Genomic DNA, 19,838 nt, shown 5'->3' with positions numbered 1-19,838 from the left:
GACCAATCCCTAAAAGTCAACAAAAGTCAACGGTTAAACCTTGACTAGACTCGTCGAGTGCACAAATGTGACTCGGTGAGTCCATGCGTGTCCTTCACACTCCTGGTCCTTTCCTGACTCACTAAGTCAACCATCCACTCTTCAAATCATCACTGATTGTGAATCGCGGGACAACCAGTCCCAACTCGTCGAGTCCGGCTCTTGACTCGGCGAGTTCAGTCGTGAACTCAAGTCCTTTAGATCCCTTCTGACTCACCGAGTCATTTCCCCAACTCAGCGAGTCACCAAGTGTATGATTTACGGGGAACTTACTCCTACTCGTCGAGTCTGTTCTTGGACTCGGTGAGTTCATGCCATGCTCAAACTCAAAAGACTTCCCGAGGTCAGATCCGTTCCTCTAATCCATAGATCTGACCTTCCCAAGCATGATAATCATGTAAAGTTCAGAACTTGGTGCCCATGCAAAGGCCCAAAGACTCTATTTGAAGAAATAACCTCAAATATGACATCCTAAGCTCATGTCTCCCAATATCCATCATAAAGATCAAAGGGTTAAGGTCTCTGGACCTCTTTGGATCCAGATCCAAAGCCTTAATGCGAGAAGGGACCAGATGCTCATCAAATTGAGCCTCTAAAGGGTCTAGAAAACCCTAACTCCCAAGGTTAACACCAAAACTGAAGAAGGATCGAATCTATACCTCAAATATGAAGTCCCTGAGCTCTGAAATCTATAGAATAACACCCTCTTCAGTTCCCTCTCGCCTTGGTCACCTTTTTCTTGCAAGAACACCAACACAAGGATCAAAAATGGCCTCTCCTTCCTCACAAACGCTCTAGCTCTCTTAGGGTCTCTCTTTAAGGTCTGGTAGCCGCAATTGAAGGCTATAAGAGCCTTTAAATAGGTCCCAAACTCGAGAATTAGGGTTTCACTTAACAGCGTGGACTCGCCGAGTCCACAAGTCGACTCGTCAAGTCCGGTCACTAATCCTGATAAGAACTCGCGATCCTACTAGGCGAGTCTAAGCATCAACTCGCCGAGTTCCTCCCCAAACTCAAAATAAATGAATAAAATAATATACCTGGGAATCCGGATGTTACAATATGGAAAACTTTTATTGAAATTAAATACATTCCATTTCAATGAATGTAAATTATTGATTGATGATTAGAAAACATTTATTGGAATTAAATACATTCCATATGAGGAAGGTGATGTCAGCAATTTGATCTAAGGGTGGAAAAAATAAAATTGAAATACAATCAAGGGTTCAGATTATTTAAGATGATGTCATAAGGTTTCTCTTTTAATAATATTTAAGATTCTCAAAATTAAAGTTTATTAGTTACTTTTGTTTATTTATTTAAATTTAAAAGATAAAAAACATTTCTATTATAATAATTTATTATTTTTTTATTTTCTTATAAATTTAAAGTTTCTAAATACTTAAACCTTTGTATTTTACTTTTTTTTTTTTTAAATTAACTTATATAATATATGAATCTCACAACTAATATAAATATTCAAATATCAAAGGCTTCTAGCCTAGCAATGTTTAACGAGTGCGAGGTCGAGGGTTCAAATTTCTTTAAAGATATATACGGATTTAAGAGTAATTTAAGAATAAATTAGATTTACCATTAAAAAAAATATTTGATGCCAAATGGAGTGGTTATCTAATCATTAATACATTTCATTATTATTATTATAGTTAAATAAAAAACAATACTTTTCCGGTATTATTGTAAATGTAAATGAAATCAGTTGCTTTAGTTTATTTCATCATTTTTTACCGGACTTGTCATTTTTCAACAATCGAAAGAATTTTGGATACACGATTTTTAATTAAAGGTTAAATAAAAAAATTGTTAGATATTTAATTTTTACCTTTAAAAGCCTACTCTGATTGTCATAGGGTGGAACCAACGGTACATAAATTAAATTCAGAAACAAATCAATTTATTATTTAATGCCTTTTTAAGTGATGATGACAGCTCACACTCGTTAAACATCGAACAGCTTCGTCATCCCCACCTCATATTCCACAAACGCCTCTCCCCCGTCTTTCCTCCGGTCACCCTGGCCCACTATTTACCACAACCTGTTCGACCTTTATTCAAACCTAACTCCGAACCAAAACCCAAACCTATTTTACTTAATTTTACAATAACCCCGACCCTGGTTTTCGCTTTCCGAACCTCCCCCGTCAGGTTTCGTCGTTCTTGGGATTTTAATGTTCTTGACATTTTCTTTCTTCTCTCATCACGTCACGTGGATGTTCTGTTGTTTTAGTTCATATTAATTGGAAGCGAAAATTTCAGTTTGTGATTTCTTTGATTTGAGGTTAAATTTAGGAAGTGGATCTTGATCATTCGGCGTGTTCTCAATTTCGGTCGAGTACAGTCAAGGAGTCCCGATTTAAGTGAATTTCGAGTTCAATTGCGTTCAGAAGTCAAAGTCGGTCTTAACCGGTGAAGGAAATTGAGTTGAATATAGAGGTTGTCATCTCAACTCTGAAGCTTTTAGTATTGTTTATATTGAACTTTTGATTTAGTATTGTGTTTGTATTATAATTTTACTACCAGCAATTCATTTATGTTGAATTCCGCTAATTCCGATTGGTAATTATGAATCAAGATTTTGAATCGCGCGTGTGGATCTTTTTGTTCTGAATTTTTGTTGATTACAAGTACCGATTGAAATTAAATTTCGCTTCAATTGCGTTCCGAACTCAGGCGTGTCCGATAAGGTTTGGAGAAAATTGATTGAAAATAGAGGCTGCTATCGCTTATCTGAAGTCTTAACTACGGTCAGTTCGTTTTTAGTTTCGAATTTTATTACCAGAAATTCGTTTTGAATTCGACTAATATTTGTTATTGTTGTTACTTATGAATCAAGGTTTTGAGTTAAATTGGATTCGTTTTCGCTCGATCGAAATGTTGGATTTAATCTGATGGACTTCTGGTATGACGCATTTAGTGAATTTGTTGTTATGACTATTCGATTTTGTTATTCAATATTCCTTAATTGATTTTTAACCTTTGGTTTTCTTTTTCTAATGTGTAGAAGAGATTGCAGAGAAGATTTATTATTGACCTTAGTTTCAACCGGTGGTTCTGAACCAGATGGCGCAAAGTAGTTGGGAAGCTGATAAAATGTAAGCACCATTCGTCTTTTTTGTTCCGGCTGTTTTTCATATACAGAGTATTATAACACACGCTGGAAGTTTTAACTGTGAATTGATTTATGTTGATAAAATTTCAAACTGATTTGCTTGATGAGGCCATTTTTTTTCTTCTTTTCGCAAGAACATTATTTGTTCATGTAATTGATCAAAAGTTGCACCAAATTTGAAACGGATGGATATTATTTTTTGTTCATTTGTAAAGTTGTGGTCATTCTTTGATGATTTTATTCTAATTTTGGAATTGCCCTTTTTTGCTAGGTTGGATGTTTACATCCATGACTATTTGTTGAAACGGAAGTTGCATGCATCTGCAAAAGCTTTCATGACTGAAGGGAAGGTTGCTACAGATCCTGTAGGTATGTTGTCATGGGTTCCCTTATTGTTGATAAATTGATGACAGGAGCTCCAAATTTGATTCCCTGTTTGTTAATATTGGGGTATGAGTCAGTTGGAGAGTTAGGCTTATGTACGTGATTAAAGGGATTCATAATCAATCCATACATGATGCATTCAGTTAACATAGTATATTAATTTGATTAAGGGCAAATTGTGAGGATTAACAACATAATTTACTCTTGTTATTTTCGATTGTTTTGCAGCTATTGATGCTCCGGGTGGATTTCTCTTTGAATGGTGGTCTGTCTTCTGGGACATTTTTATTGCACGGACTAATGAAAAACATTCTGAGGCAGCTGTAGCTTACATTGAGGTCCTTATTATATATTTATTTATATTTACGGTTGTTGATGTTTCTTTTTTTATAATGCTTTCCCCATTGTTTTATGTTTTTCATTCCTTTTTTTTTTGTTTTTATAAACAAATACCAGACACAGCAAATGAAAGCAAAGGAACACCAGCAACAGCTTCAAATGCAACAAATGCATTTTTTACAACAACGAAATGCTCAAATGCAAAGGAGGGATCCTAATCATCCTCCCCTTGGTGCTCATGTTAATGCCATGAACAATGATGGAATGATGGGTAAGCCATCACCCAGTACACTCGGTGGTATGAAAATCTATGAGGAATCCATGAAGCCTTCTCATTCTATGGATTCAGAAACCTCTCCAGCTCTTCTTGATGCTAGCAGAATGGCCCTTCTCAAATCAGCCACTAATCATCAAGGGTATGCATATCAGTTAGTTCTCTACTCTATTATTTCCCCTTTTGTTTTCTTCCCTTGTATTATCATCTTACCATGTTCTTTTGGTCTTTGTTCATCCAGACAACTGATGCAAGGAAATTCTGCAAATATGTCTGCAAGTTTGCAGCAGATTCAAGGAAGATCTCAGATGAATACAGTATATTCCTATAAAATTATCCTTTTACATTTCTTTCTTTTGTTCGTGCTTGGACTCATGAAGCTGTTTTTATAAAACTTAGGAAATTAAACAAGAAGTCAACATGGGTAATACACAGAAATCCTTGCCCACAGATCCTTCATCAATTTATGGGCAAGCCATTTTGCAGTCAAAGTCTGGTATGGGCAATACAGGTAATCTTCTAACAATGTGGATGGTCAAAAATCATCTATTTCAAAATTAGATTTTACTTTATTTATTTTTTAAAATCGTTTCAGGGTTTAATCAAGGTGTAACTGGTCTTCCATTGAAGGGTTGGCCTCTAACTGTAAGTTTCCTATAGAAGTTTCTTTCAGTAATATATAAAATTTCATAGTTGACATTTGGTGTTGACTGTTGACATACAAATGCAATGCAGGGAATTGACCAACTACGCCCTGGTATAGGTCTTCAAGTCCATAAACCCAATTTACAGAACCCAAATCAGTTTTATTTGGCATCACAACAACAACAACAACAACAACAGCAACAACAACAACAGCAGCAGGTATTAGCACATGCCCAGGCACAAGGCAACCTGGGTGCATCACCAAATTATGGATTTTCTGGATTATCAAGAGGCAATATAATCATGAAAGATGGTCAACCCACAAGAAACGAAGGATCTATAGGCTCCCCTGGACAAATGAATTCACCCAAGGTTGTTAAACTCGTATTCATTTGTAATTTAAAGATTTAAAAAAAATAAAATTAATATATATTTTAACAGATGAAGATGCCTCAAATGCAACAATCGTCTTCACAACAACAGGATCAGTTACAGCAACACCAGCTGCAACAACAACAACAGGTAGTGTTTATGGATGGATGATTCTTGGAGAATTGAGTAATTATTAAAGTTTTGGGTTCATTTAATTTATTCTTTTTTTTTTTGTGTGTTTAAATTTTGAAGCAGAACAATAGAAAAAGAAAACAACATTCTTCGTCTGGACCAGCTAACAGTTCAGGTACAGGGAATACAGCAGGCCCTTCACCAAGCTCTCCAGCATCAACTCATACACCTGGTGATGGTGCTAGCAGTCTGCAGCATGTCAACAATGTGCAAAAAAGTATGATGATGTATGGTGGAGATGGCACGGGTGGGCTTGCTTCATCAACAACTCAGCTGGTAAGCCTGTTTGATACATATATATTATAGCATCCTACTTTCATTTCTTCCTATTACAGCATTGTGATTATAGCAGTGAAAAGTGATATATAATTGGAAGAAGAATGGTAGGTGAAATTCTCCATGATGCTCAACCTTTTTCTACATAGTGCAGGATGACCTAGATCAGTTTGGGGATGTTGGTGCTCTGGATGATAATGTGGAATCTTTTCTACAACATGATGCAGGAGATTATGGTACCCTAAAGCAGACAGTGACAGAGCACAAGAGTGGGTCCTCCTCCTCCAATTCCAAAGGTACTCTCAAGTCTCAACCCAATCAAAATGATGATATAACACTTTGTGTAAAAGTTAAAAAAGTCTTGTCATAATTAAACTCTGTTTCTATCCCCACACACAGGTTTTTCATTTGGGGAAGTTGGATGTATACGGACAAGAAATAAGGTGACATGCTGTCACTTCTCTTCAGATGGGAAGTTGCTAGCTAGTGCTGGACATGACAAAAAGGTGAGACCACTACTGTACTATTATTATTATTATTATCATTACAAAGCAAAACAGATACCTTTTGTAGTGCTTCATGGTTTTTATTTTGGAGAATGTGTCATAATCCATTAAGTGGATGTATGTAATAATTTTATTTTATTTTTTCAGGCGGTTTTGTGGAACATGGATACCTTAAAAACTGAGAGCACCCCTGAAGAACATCAGTACTTAATTACCGATATACGGTTTAGACCAAATTCAACTCAGTTTGCAACTGCTTCCTTTGATAAGTCTGTACGCCTATGGGATGCAGCCAATGTAAGATTTTTTGTTTCAATTCATCTATCACACACACATTGATGAGGAGGGCATTCATGTCTTTTTCACAGACAAGATAAAATTTGCATTTTTTGTTGGGGAAAGTAGAACCTTTTGTGTTTACAGTTTAAATAAATAATTAAATATATGTATGATGTTGCAGCCAAGCTATTGTTTAAATGCATATACGGGGCATTCTGGGCATGTTATGTCCCTAGATTTTCATCCGAAGAAGAACGATCTTTTCTGCTTCTGTGATAGTATGAATGAAATCCGCTATTGGAATGTTAGCCCATTCCAATGTGCTCGTGTCTCTAAGGTTGGTTTTTTTTTAATATTCCCAGATTTTGGTTTTTTGTATCTAACTAACGCATTGTTAATTTGTTATTATTTGATTGGCAGCAAAGAGGCGTTGAACAAGTGCGATTCCAGCCAGTAACTGGACATTTACTGGCAGCAGCATCTGATAAAATAATCTCCATCTTTGATGTGGAAACCGATAGACAAACACATTCTTTTCAGGTATGTTGTGAAAGCAATGTTTCAGTAATGGCATATGGAATCACAATTACATATTGAGTGAGTTGGTTTGGTTGTTTAATTTATTTAGGGACATTCGGGAGTATTGAACTACTTGTGCTGGGATTTGAACGGGGAGTATCTGGCTTCTGTTAGTGAGGAATGTGTGAAAGTGTGGTCGTTAGCTTCTGGGGAGTGCATTCATGAACTCACCTCAAATGAAAACCAATTCCATTCTTGTGTTTTCCATCCAAGTTATTCTACTCTTTTGGTTATTGGTGGAAGTCGTGTAAGTTGCTGTTTTTTCTTTTTCTTTTTTTTTTCTTATATCAACCACCTTGCTGTTATTAACTTACAAAATTGTAATGGATGATTTTTGGTATTCATAGGGCTAATTGCAATAGGTAGCAACACACTTTCTTTGATTTGTAGTATATCTACCCAATTATAACAATGTCATCCAAAAAAAGCAATTTTCACTACTTACTATTATGATTGGGTAGATATTTCAAACTAAAATGTTGTAATAAAAAAAAAATGAACGTTAATACACAAATAAAAGAAAACAACTGAAAGTAGATTGTTATGTCTTGCGTTTATCGTATCCCCTTTTTATGTTTTTTTTTGTTAAATATTGTACAGTCGTTGGAGCTGTGGAACATGGCGGAGAACAAGCGGATGATAGTTCCAGCTCATGACAACATAATATCTGCTTTGGCACAGTCACCTGTTACTGGAATGGTTGCCTCTGGGAGTCATGACAACTCTCTTAAGCTGTGGAAATAAGTCAAAAAAAAAAAAAAAATTAAAATAATAATAATAATAATAATAATACATCACCAACCAGCCTCTATAACTATACATGCCCATGCACATGCCCCTTAAATCAAGGTGCTAAAATTTGGTCTCAATGTACTTTTCAGCCTTCCTTCCTTATATAAGAGTTTTAGTGTTAAATGATTGATTTGTGGATATTCCCCAGTTAGGAGTAAGGTCAAGTGGAGTATCAGTATGTATGTATAATAATTTTATCATTCTGGTTTCTGGGTCTTTTTTGCTAGTCAAGTTTCATGTTATTTTCATTGGTTGCTCAATTTTTTATTTTGGATTCTTTTTATCGCATATATGGATCCAAAGCTTTCCGATGTGAGAATCTCAATTCTCAATCTCCTGAAACAACACTAGCAAGAACCACGTGTACAATCTATTGATATATACACCTTTCATAAGCTTGCATTGCATTTTTTTTAAATCAACCCCAAAAGCTTATATCAAAGATACATTATCTAAATGATTTAAAAGAGATTCGTTGATTGCTATTATCACAGTATTTATTCTAAATATCCAATTGAATATTTAATAATCCTTCAACCTGAATCCATGTCAAAATAGTAACAGTAGGTTTGGGGAGTCTAGGGAATACATTGAAAATTAGACTTTTGAATGGAATTGGATAACGGCAAGAATCCAATCCTAAAGTTAAACTCCCATAAATGTTTTCAAAACAATTTTATATATAAAGGATGTAAGGGCTAAAAAGAATTAGTGATAAGCAATACAAAACAAGTTTTAATGCAATGCACATACACATGCTTCTAAATCCCAACTCTGAGTTCTCTACTCTCAAAACAAAGTCTCTTCCATTTTAGGGTCCCAATGGTCCAATGGCATAAACAAAATAGTAACATCATACTCAAAACCCACTTAGAGTCCCGAACACTTAGTTCAACATTTTGGAGTTATGTGTCCATCCATATGCGCAAGTATAATGCTTAAACAAGTTTTCAACCAACATTTGCATTTTTAAATGAAGACATTTCCAAAATGCACAAACATACCAAAAAGGTCATAAAGAAAGCAAAGGTACTTGTTATATAAGTTTATACCAAAATATTTAACAAAGATCGTGATAGGAACATGTACTCAACATTCACTCACCTCAAGTGTTTGTTATGCTTCATTACTCCTTCCGACCACAAAAGACTTCTTAATTACCACCTAAAGAATACCATTAACGGATTACAAACTACCGAAATATCCTTACAAAGTTGGTTAACTAAATTTATGGTTTAAATACTAATTTCAAGGTTATATGAAAAATGTGAAAGGAGATAGAGGTCAAACGGACAAGCCAAACTTGAGTTATGATTAACATTTTTATGAAACAAACATTGCTCAAACCCGACCGAGCTCATTTACACTAGCCTTGGGTCTGCCCAGGTTCAACCCATTATGCACAAATGGTGATTTTTACTCATTTGGCTATCGTACTTTAGTCCTTATGCATCTAAACATTTCATAACTCTTAGAAATGACTCTAATGGATGTAATAAGACTAAGACACTTATTTGATACCATAGTACATCTCATTTACATAATGACTTAATGACTAAACTTATATGTACTTTATTGCTTATTACATCCCATTGTACTTTAGTCCTTTTCTAGGTCAATTTCGGGGTTTTTGGTTCGATTTTGGTTTTTTTGTTTCGATTTCGAGTTTTTAGTTAATAAATATGTGATTAACACCAAAATTATATATTAAGATTTACTAAAATGATACACTAAAAATTAATAAAAGAAAGGAGGAAAGAAGATTGGTAATATGTGATTAACAAATGTATAACTAACACAAAAATGATATGTATACAAACTTTGGCTTTGTTTTTTTAGACGAGTATCGGATGAGTCAAAACAACCATTACCTATCTTTTCTTTGTTCTTGGATCTAACCACCATTACCTGGCTTTCAATAATATGATTCAAGTTTCTTATAAAACCATGGCTCACATAATGCACAATCTTCAAAACAAAAGCACGATCCGTATATAGAGATAATTCTTCTAAATACATTGTTGCTCCCAATGATATACCTAGAAATCGAAAGATTCGATCATAAAATTTACAGAGGAAAACGTGAAGGAGAATTACCACACGACACTTCCTAATAATTACAAAAAAACAATATTGATGTTAAAGTTGAAAACACAAAGTTGGAGCTTGATGTTAACGAGAACACAAAGAAAGATACACAAGATTAATCGGACAACGTGCTATGCCTAGCCCTAACCCTAGCATTGACGAGAATAACTCCAAATCAGGAAGAGAGAATTATACATGATATTGATGCATCGCCAACGATTAACACAAATGAATATAGAAGAACTATGAGCATGAATATGAAGTGCCCGCGGTTCCACCAACAACTTCACCTCAACCTAAAACTCAAAAGAATAATTGAAGATTCGGGTGGTTGTGTTAACCATCTGCATGTGCTTTGACATCTACCCGATCTCTCGATGTGACCCATGATACCAAGCAAAAAGTCTGACAAACAATCAATGTCCTCTTGTCTCTTCATTTCACATAATTTTAGCCTTTGAATTTATGAAATTGCTGAAAGGTCAGATGGATGTCCTCATAAAATCCATCATAATCATCCTAAACATAAATACACCATTATACTTTTTATTGGTGATGAAATGTTAAAATTAGAATATTGTTGTCTTGGAATATTGGTGTGTTGAATGAAGATTTAGTATATTGGCAATAAAATGTTACATATTCTTGATGGCTTCTTTGGGTGAGTTAATTATAACTACCAATGGAACATCAATCAATGGATGGTTAGACCATTTGATATACTCCACAAAGTGTTTATCGCCACATAGTTTCACTACATTCTTATTCACCTAAAAAAAACAACATTCCACATCACCGCTTTTATATAAATAAAATCTAACACAGAGAAATAAGAAAAAGAGAGAGCTTGTGAAGCTCCATGGAGCAATACATTTCACATTACCGGTACAAGGTTCTTACTCTTGTTGGGGATGATGTTCAACGTTGTCAAGTACGTCTCACTTATCATACATATTGTATAGACTTATGGTCTTTGGTGGATCCACAATAGATCTCGGGACATCCCACGATGCCCCTAAAAAAATTACACTGTAATTTTTTTTAGAAAAATTCCGTTGTATATATACATAATATTAATATGTTTAGCGAGATAATAACATAAGTTGTGGTTGGTTTAGATAGTTAAGACATTAGGAGGTGTTTTTGAAGGTTGCAAGTTCAAATCTTTTTTTCAAACATTTTTTTTTTAATTTTCTCGGCTCATTTTATATAGATTTATATGGATTATACCTATTATATCATGATGTTGTGAAAATTAAACACAAGTGCTTAGTTGTCCACATGATAAAGTGTGAACTTTTAATTTTGAGGTCCCTATTTTGAATCTTACCCTTACATGGGTGTAATTTATTTGTTTATCAGTTTTTCACCTTGTTTTTTAAAATTCTAAAATTGTCTAGCTCCTATACATTTGTTATATGAACCAAACCATATGGACCATTTTTGTAATTAACTCTTATCCTTTATTATGTTACTACATTTTTAAATATTAAATAGTAGGGTCATGACTTTTACAAGTGAATCAGATAACGTTTTTAATTACAAATTAAATAATGTAACTATAGGTCAAAAGCTCTGACAACAACGAACTCAGGCATGAAATTCTGGTTTGATGGACCCATATCATTTGGTACACATACTCGATTCTAAGATTAAGATTTTGCACATATGCTACCATACACTATATGTTCCATAAAACAAGAGGGAATTAGAAAAATTATTTCATGCTGCTGATTGACCTTCATTATTCCTTTTAGTTGTTACTCAGATTACGATTTTAGTTGCAGATGCTTTTCCGTCTTTCTTCTCGCCAATTCCAGCTGCATGCACAACAAACAAACAGTAAGACCAAAACACACACACACACACACACAACATCCCATATGGAATTTGATGCATTCGTTTATGATTATATGTAGGTAATCAGGATGTTTTTTAATCTGGATATGGAGAATTTGCAAATTTTAAACAATCTATTTCTCCTTTTCCATTAACATGGTTCACTTTTATAGTCAAAGTTTGCAATTTTGCAAGGTGGGTGGAAGGGCATTTATGTCTTTTGTAAGCTTTCTAGGGATAATTTTATGATGGGGATAAGGGCATTCACGTCATCTCTACATGAGGAGAGATTGAAAACGAGTCCATGTTGCTTTGTCCCATTAACATCAATTAGTTTCAATCCAATACATGTGTCAAACGCAGTCCTTCCTACATATACAAATAAAATGTGTTTGCTTTCATAGCAAACTGAAAGGATTGGAATATGTGGAAAATTTGGAATCTTCTGAAATGTGGATAACTAGGCTTCGAATTAAGATCGAACAAGAATGCATTTAGGATATGAATCAAAAGCACAAATCAAAACAATATACTAATATAACGATCATTGGCAACAAGAAAACTATACAAATGAGATACGAGCAATTCAATGAACTGACCAGATTGGGGGAGTGTGGGGACTTCGCCATAAATCGACTTGAGTTTTGAGAGTGGAACAATCGGTTTTTTATCAGCCTCAGCCTCGGTATAGAGCTTTTGCTTCCATTCCCAAATGGTTTGTCGCATTGATTTGTTGGATTTCACAAGCGAATCCCTTTGAGATTCTAGGGCTTCGATCTGTCTTTGTTGGTTCAATGATCTAACTGCCAATCCTCCGAACGCACCCACAAGGAATATGTTGATTACTGTGTTGTTGCTCGCTGCTCTGTTCGCAAATTCCATAGCCTTCGTAGCCAATTCCATCTCTCTACAACACACAAACACAGAAAATTGAACTCTACAACAGATATCCAATTAATTTCCAATGTACTTACACTCATTATTTTTAATTAAAAAATATGTATTGTATTAAAAAATTATAATTATAGTACATTAATGCTTTCAATTACATCACATCTCCTTGCATTTACATAACATTCACAGATTCAAGTAACAAAGAGCAAAGTCAAAAGAAGCAATCACAAATTCAGTAGCAAAGTCAAGAAGCAATCACAAATTCAGTAAAGAAGTCGTCGATCAGCAAGAAGAGGAGGGAGAGGGAAGACTCAAGAACCTTAAAAGGAATAAGCTGCTTACCTACTTAGCTCTTCGTGGCTTAATTTGATGGTGGGAGTCGATCGATCGATCAGCAAGAACAGGAGGGAGAGGGAAGTCGCATACTCGCACGCAAGAAAAAAAGACGTTGAAACTTGAAACTCGGTAGTTCCGAGTTTCGATTAGGTTAGATCGGGAAAGAATGTCCATATATCGGGCTAATAATAGTGGGCTGGCCCAAAAGAAAAATGTAAAAGTCAAACCCAGACACTCGCGTGCTCTGAGCCTCGGACTTTCTTTTCATCTGAAGAATATTCAGAATAAAATAAGCTGAAGAAAACTTGAAATCACAAACCGAAAGAATCAATCAGCCATGGAAGAATGCAATGAATCGGAGCAGGTTTCTGATCATTTTATATGCGCCGTTTGCTTGTAATATTCCCAAACTTCGATATAACTTTGCTGTTATTCAATTTCGCACAATTAAATTTGATTTTTCTGCTTAATTTTAGGGTTTTGAATTAAATTTGTTGTTTCTCTAGTGGCTCAATTACGATTCGTATTTATATTCATGTATGAAGTAGGAATCGAGTAAGATTCGACGTTAATTTCTATAGTTCTATTGGTTTCTACTAAAATTTAGACTTTTTGTTATTTTTCTTATAAGATGTAGTCCTTCTAAATTCGAGATTATAAACAGCATGAATTTGAAGCTTTGTATAACACTGTTTCTGCGCTAACAATTTTGATTATTATAAGGTATAAGTTTCATATTGTAGTGATGTGTACTAATATGAATTTGAAGGTTGGTATATCATTTTCTGGGCTTATAGTTTGATGATTATAAGCTACTATGTTCTATATACTTGCTATTTCTGTTAATTTTTCGCAAGCTTTTGTTTTCTTCACTAATGTTGCTTTTTTGTTTCAGAGACATTCTGTACAAACCCATTGTTTTAGGTAGGAAATGCTTGAGAAAACTGGATTATGCTACTAGTGTTAATTTTGGTATTATGTTACTAAATTACTACTTGCATTGTTCTTGATATTTTTGTAGTTTGTGGCCATGTCACCTGCTTCTGGTGTTGCCACCGCTCCATGGATATGAGAGGTCAATCTCATTGTCCATTATGTAGGCACCCATATCGTCATTTTCCAGCCATCTGTCAGATGCTAGACATCTTTCTCAAGAAGATGTATCCGATTTCTTATGATAGAAGGAAAACACAAACACTTGGTAATTTCTACATTACTCTCCACAACTGATTTATGCATTTATATTAGATAACACATAGAAACTATGCCTTTAGTGACTTTTTTTTTATGGAGTTTTGACCTAATTTTGTATGTTTCCATGGTATAGAGGATGAACGACAAGGCTCATTAGGGTTTGCAACAGATATAGACTCTGCTGTTACTGGTGAAGAATTAGATCAGCCTTCCAAATCCAGTTCTGAAGATAATTTGTTGATAAGTCCTTCTACTGAAGAAAAGAAATCTGTTGATGGATGTTCTGCTGGAAACTGTAAGCAAGTAACAGTTGCTGATATGCTTTGTTCTGAATGCAAGCAGCTGTTATTTCGACCTGTTGCTCTTAATTGTGGTCATGGTATGCTTACTCTTTCTTTTTCTATTATCTTTTATGTATAGTTTCTTTTTCGTGTTTTCTCGTTCAAAATGTGAAAATTATTATTTACTTTTTTTTTTTTTTTTTTTTCCTTCTGAATTTGATGTTTAGTTTACTGTGAGGCCTGCATCAGTGTCCCAGAGGATAAAGTAATTAAATGTCAAGTTTGTGAATGTAAGCATCCGAGTGGATTTCCAAAAGTCTCCAAGGAGCTTGATTATTTCCTAGAGGAACATTTTTCTTCAGAGTATGCACATAGAAAAAGCAGTATGCAGCTCCACAAAGAGCAAACTCAAAATGGAAATTCATTGACAAGTGAGTTTTGATGATTTTATAAATATAGCTACACATGTCTCATATGTTGCCATTATATATTTAGTTTCTGTATGTCTTTGAACTTTCAAAATTAGGTTCATCAGCAGCCGATGCTGAAGCTTCCAAGTTTCCATATCCAACAGAAGAGAATTTCCTTCAATGGTGGACTGCTCATGGCTCAAAATTTCATCCTGGGGTTGGTTGTGACAGGTGTGGGGTAAGTTCCCTTTTCCTTTTCTGCTTTTGTAGCATTTCTATATTGTTTAACATGTGTTTATTGAAATTTTCATTTGTTGACACACAGATGTGTCCAATAATTGGGGAAAGATATCGATGTAAAGACTGCAAGGAAAAAAGTGGTTATGATCTGTGTGGAGATTGCCACAAAACAGGCTCAAAGCTTCCAGGCAGGTTCAACCAGAAGCATACCCCTGAACACCAGCTTGAGTTAGTTAAACCAGCCATCAACCGAGATGTCATATACAGATTGTTAAGTGGACAGCTGGCAGTTGTTTCTGCTGCTTCTCGGAATCGCTCAAACCCACCTCTTAATCAAGCCTTAGAATCTGCATCTTCTTCTCTTGATGATAATAATAATAATGTTGATGATGATGATGATGATGATGGGTCAAGAGAAGGTCAGAGTCACAATGAAACACCTTTATGAAAAGTGAGTATGCTCAACTCTTCATAACTACTTTGGGAAATGGCAACCTACTTTACTCTTGTTACCCATATGGGCAATCTACTTTATGTTTTTCTTACTCATAATAGCAGTGTACTTACGTTTTGCTAGCAATGTGGGTAATGTACTTTGTTTCTTACATATTGTTGTTAACACTTAACAATAAAGAAATGTAAGTAGATTGCTATTATAGGTAAGGAAGTGTAAAGGTTGCTATTTTTCCACCCATAATAGCAATGTTACTTATATTTTCTCACCAATAATAGCAAAATACTTACATTTCATTACCAATATCGGTAATGTACTTTGTTCTTTGCGTATTGCTATTAACGGTAGAGAAGTATAAGTATGTTGCTGTTATGGGTAAGGAATTGTAAGTAGGTTGCTATTTATGCGTAAAGAAATGTATATATGTTTGCTATTATGGGGTACATATTTTTATTATTGGTAAAAAAAGTGAAAGTACATTACCCATATTGGTAACAGGAGTGAAGTACGCTGCTATTTCTTGCAGTTTGTTGTATACTTGAACTTCGATTGCAACTAAACTAGTCGTTGTCTTGCCACACCATAACCACATTCTTTGGTGTTTAAATGAAAATTGTTACCTTGGATTTTTGTAATTATTCGGATATAGAATCGTTTGTGCATTACTACAAACATTCTGAAAATTAGGTAGTGTTTGGTATGATGGGATTGGAACTTTTTTTTTTTTTTTTTTTTTTTTTTTGTATGATAAAATACTAAAGGAATATCAATGGATTGGATTCCTTAGCAAGAGAACAACTTTTTTTTTCATCCCAACATGGATGGTTAACCCAACCGAAATTGTAATTTGGAAGATTAATCAAACCTATCTGCTGGTTAATTTCTTGAAACTAAATTTAAACCGAAAAACTGGTTAACAAGTTTTTTATTAAATTAAAACTTTTTAAACAAAAAAAGAAAATCATATCTAAGGGGTTGTTTGATATAAAATCGTGTCGTGTTTGGGTTAGTGGGTCAAAATACACTAACTTGAACACGATCCATTTAACTATACAGGTTACGAGTTGGTGGGTTTGGAACATAAACTCATATACAACCCGTCAGCCCATTTATTTATACAGGTTCATAGGTTGGGGGTCACGAGTTGGCGGGTCAAAATACACCAATTTGAACACGACCCATTTAACTATACAGTTCATAGGTTGGTGGGTTTGGAACATAAACTCATATACAACCCGTCAACCAATTTATTTATACAAGTTCACATGTTGGGGGTTTGTGGGTCAAATTTTGGTTCGTGGGTCAGATTCCATAAATAAAATAGATAATTAAACATTGAATAAATTCTAGATGCAAATGAAAATTAGTAACATTCATGAAAACATGTTCAAATTAAAACATTAATACAAACATAGATAAATTACAAATATAGATACAAACATTAATCCTACATTCCTATGAATAATACTTAATATATTTAAAAAATATATAATTTTTTTTCTTAAAATTCTAAACAGGTTGGCGGGTCAACCCGTATCTTTTTAACAAACTCATATATGACTTGTTTAATAAATAAGTTGGCGAGTTGAAAAACTCAATCCAAACCCTTTTATTTTGTGTCTTGTCGAGATTTGTCAGGCCTAGTTTGATAGTTCATGGGTATGTTCGGCATATAGTTTTTCGGAGCTTTTAGCTTTTAAGAAAAAACTTGAAATAAAAAAAATTCCTTCGGGCAACAAAAGTTTGTAGCTTTTTGGTTAAACAAAAAACTTTAAATCTAAAAGTTATTTCAATTAGCGTTTAACAAAAGATTCTTTTAGATTTTAAAATTGACTAAAATAATCTTTAAAATAAATAAAGCATAATAATACTTTTAGTAATTAAATTATATTATTAAATATAAATATATTAAAACAATTATGAATTCTTTATTGGAAACAATCATATACGATAGTTTCAACTCGAGAAAAAAAAATCCACTAAATTTTTTATTTTACGTACATAATGTAACGCTCGTAGATTAAGGCTAGTCAATTTAAAGACGTTAAGCGTCAAAAATGACTTTTTGATAGAAGATTATTTAGGATGAATAATCTTAACTAAGTTGTAGTATATGTTACAAGGATTCCATACATATAAAGAACGCCGAAATCCAAGTTATAACGAAGAAGTTATGACCTGTCGAAGTTTTGCGACAGAATCGGCACGACACTGAATGACGTAAAAAGTGAATTTACGTTGGAGCGATTTTTAGCCTTAGTGATCTAAACGAAAGTCGTAGTGTTCGTTTAAACCGAGAGCGTGCATAAAAAGAACACCCAAATCTGACTTCGCATGAAGAAGTTATGATTTTCCGAAGTTTCAGCTTAACGATATGCAGCCCGAATACTCGATTTGAGATCGAGTGATTTCTAGCCAAAACAATCTAAACGAGAGTCGAAAATCTCGTTAATAGTAGTGCAACGGTAAAATGACAGACACAAACGGAGTTCAGATGAAGGAGTTATGAATTTCGAACGCAGTTTTCCTGTCCCAGCTTACTAAAAATGATATATTAACAATATATTAAAAATAGAGTCAAAATTAGCCGACAAAGTCTAAACGATAGCTGTAGATCATAATCTCACCTACGCGCCGATATAAAGAACGTCGAAAACGGAGTTCGTATGCGAAAGTTATAAATTTCTGAAGTTCGGGACGCGAAACCCCAAGACTGTCAGAGACCACGACGTGAAATCAGTGGTCACGACGTGACATGTCTTCTGATGCCTCTTGGAGTCTACCAGACCCAACTTGCGATGACGTATGCAGTGACGATCAAGCCCACGGCGTGAAAGTACTGTTCACGACGTGGAAAATGAGAATTTGCCCTATAAATAGAAATCAAGGGCCAGCCGATTATGGTTGCTCCATCTCTTCTCTCCCACTCCCGATACACTCTCTAAGCCCTATTTTAACCCCCCGAAGCCCCGGTATCAACCTCGAGACCCAAAGCAAGTCCAGAAGCCCGAAGATCCCGAGAAGAAAAGAGTTTACGAGCCGAAGCTCTGCCCGCGAGAAGTCCGGTGTGTGAAGATATCCGGTTTCACCGAAGAATACTACCATTGCAAGCCGTAGTGTTGTCCGATCATCTTATGATCAAGTGAGTGTATAGTTACTTTCTTCTAACACATAAGTATGAAGTATTTGCTATGAAATATGTGTTATATGTTTATATATTGCTGTTTATTTGAGATGTTGGTGGAATGGATGAACTATATAGGTTTTAATGAGTTAAACTGTATATGTATTTTGTAACTACAAATATGTTGGGTAGGACATGGGTAGATGAGATCCGTGAGTATGGATCAGATCAAGAGGTTAGTTTTAGATTCGTGAGTAGGGATCAGATCAAGAGGTTAGTTTAGATCCGTGAGTAGGGATCAGATCAAGAGGCTAGTTTTAGATCCGTGAGTATGGATTAGACCAAGAGGTTAGTTTTAGATCCGAGATTATGGATTAGGTAAAAAGATAAAAAAAAAAACTTGTTATTAGTCTGGGAGTATGGATTAAGACTAAGTTAATTGTCCCTAGTCCGGGAGTATGGATTGGGCACAGTTATTGATCCGGGAGTATGGATCAGATCAGGATTAAGGTATAGTTAATTGTTTCTATTCTGGGAGTATGGATTGAGTACAATTATTGATCCGAGAGTATGGATCAGATCAGGAGGTTAGTTTTAGATCCGTGAGTATGGATCAGGGGAAAAAGTTAGTTTTAGATCCGTGAGTATGGATCAGGTGAAAAAGTTAGTTTTAGATCCGTGAGTATGGATCGGGTGAAGAGGATAGTTTTAGATCCGAGAGTAGGGATCAGGTAAAGAGGAAAATTTTAGGTACGAGAGTTTAGATCGTGTCGTTGTGAGGATTGATGGGGTGGGATAAGAGTTTCCTTTATATGGTGAAATTGTACAAGTTTGAATGTTTTGTATATATAAATATATGATATAACATATTGGGATGAAAACCTTATATGCTCACCAGGCTCCCAAGTCTGACCCACTCAGTTTTCTTTGTATCACAGATATCAATACGAAGACATTTCACTGAGAGATTAAAGGAGATGTAAATCACTAGTGTAAATAAATGTATGTTCTGTTTATGCTTATGTGTCTGTATCGGAACATGACATCCCGATATTTTGTTATATAATGAAAATACATTTCTTTAAGAAATGCGTTGATAAATTCTTATCATATTTGTTTTGGGAATAAATTCCACAACCGTTTTCTTTTGAAATATTACTATGATTTT

At 34.7% G+C, this 19,838-nt stretch overlaps 3 protein-coding genes across 6 annotated transcripts; 2 read left to right on the top strand and 1 right to left on the bottom strand.

The window, feature by feature from the left end:
* The first annotated feature begins 2,054 nt into the window (after window positions 1–2,054).
* LOC111903508 (transcriptional corepressor LEUNIG_HOMOLOG) lies at window positions 2,055–8,058 on the top strand. Of its 2 annotated transcripts, none has more exons than XM_023899272.2 (20): window positions 2,055–2,496; window positions 2,734–2,807; window positions 2,897–2,962; window positions 3,065–3,155; window positions 3,444–3,541; window positions 3,785–3,894; window positions 4,013–4,311; window positions 4,411–4,486; window positions 4,569–4,680; window positions 4,765–4,814; window positions 4,905–5,186; window positions 5,256–5,336; window positions 5,439–5,654; window positions 5,809–5,950; window positions 6,054–6,160; window positions 6,308–6,457; window positions 6,621–6,776; window positions 6,860–6,979; window positions 7,068–7,265; window positions 7,619–8,058. In XM_023899272.2, exons 4-20 carry the CDS (start codon window positions 3,124–3,126, stop codon window positions 7,760–7,762), a joined length of 2,373 nt encoding a protein of 790 aa, XP_023755040.1. In that variant the 5' UTR covers window positions 2,055–2,496; window positions 2,734–2,807; window positions 2,897–2,962; window positions 3,065–3,123; the 3' UTR covers window positions 7,763–8,058. The 2 variants fall into 2 exon arrangements, with proteins under 2 accessions (XP_023755040.1, XP_023755041.1); XM_023899273.3 differs by having other exon boundaries at window positions 2,056–2,496; window positions 5,442–5,654.
* Window positions 8,059–11,407: 3,349 nt separating this feature from the next.
* On the bottom strand, window positions 11,408–13,212 carry LOC111903510 (uncharacterized). The gene is made up of 3 exons (XM_023899278.3): window positions 12,978–13,212; window positions 12,337–12,644; window positions 11,408–11,718 (listed from the first exon to the last, which is right to left on the bottom strand). The coding sequence occupies exons 1-3, from the start codon at window positions 13,139–13,141 to the stop codon at window positions 11,663–11,665; spliced, it is 528 nt and encodes a 175-aa protein (XP_023755046.1). The 5' UTR covers window positions 13,142–13,212; the 3' UTR covers window positions 11,408–11,662.
* Window positions 13,213–13,251: 39 nt separating this feature from the next.
* On the top strand, window positions 13,252–19,624 carry LOC111903509 (E3 ubiquitin-protein ligase PRT1). 3 transcript variants are annotated; one of them, XM_052763775.1, is made up of 8 exons: window positions 13,252–13,363; window positions 13,863–13,891; window positions 13,989–14,168; window positions 14,295–14,540; window positions 14,670–14,873; window positions 14,969–15,090; window positions 15,178–15,543; window positions 19,609–19,624. In XM_052763775.1, exons 1-7 carry the CDS (start codon window positions 13,305–13,307, stop codon window positions 15,538–15,540), a joined length of 1,203 nt encoding a protein of 400 aa, XP_052619735.1. In that variant the 5' UTR covers window positions 13,252–13,304; the 3' UTR covers window positions 15,541–15,543; window positions 19,609–19,624. The 3 variants fall into 3 exon arrangements, with proteins under 3 accessions (XP_052619735.1, XP_023755044.1, XP_023755043.1); XM_023899276.3 differs by lacking the exon at window positions 19,609–19,624 and adding an exon at window positions 16,073–16,246; XM_023899275.3 differs by lacking the exon at window positions 19,609–19,624 and adding an exon at window positions 16,045–16,246.
* Window positions 19,625–19,838: the final 214 nt, after the last annotated feature.

This window comes from Lactuca sativa, chromosome 5 (genome assembly GCF_002870075.4).
Source record: "Lactuca sativa cultivar Salinas chromosome 5, Lsat_Salinas_v11, whole genome shotgun sequence".
In the NCBI taxonomy this organism is placed as follows: Eukaryota; Viridiplantae; Streptophyta; class Magnoliopsida; order Asterales; family Asteraceae; genus Lactuca; species Lactuca sativa.
The sequence above is the reverse complement of the archived record's forward strand: the minus strand, read 5'-3'. Positions and strand labels throughout refer to the sequence as shown.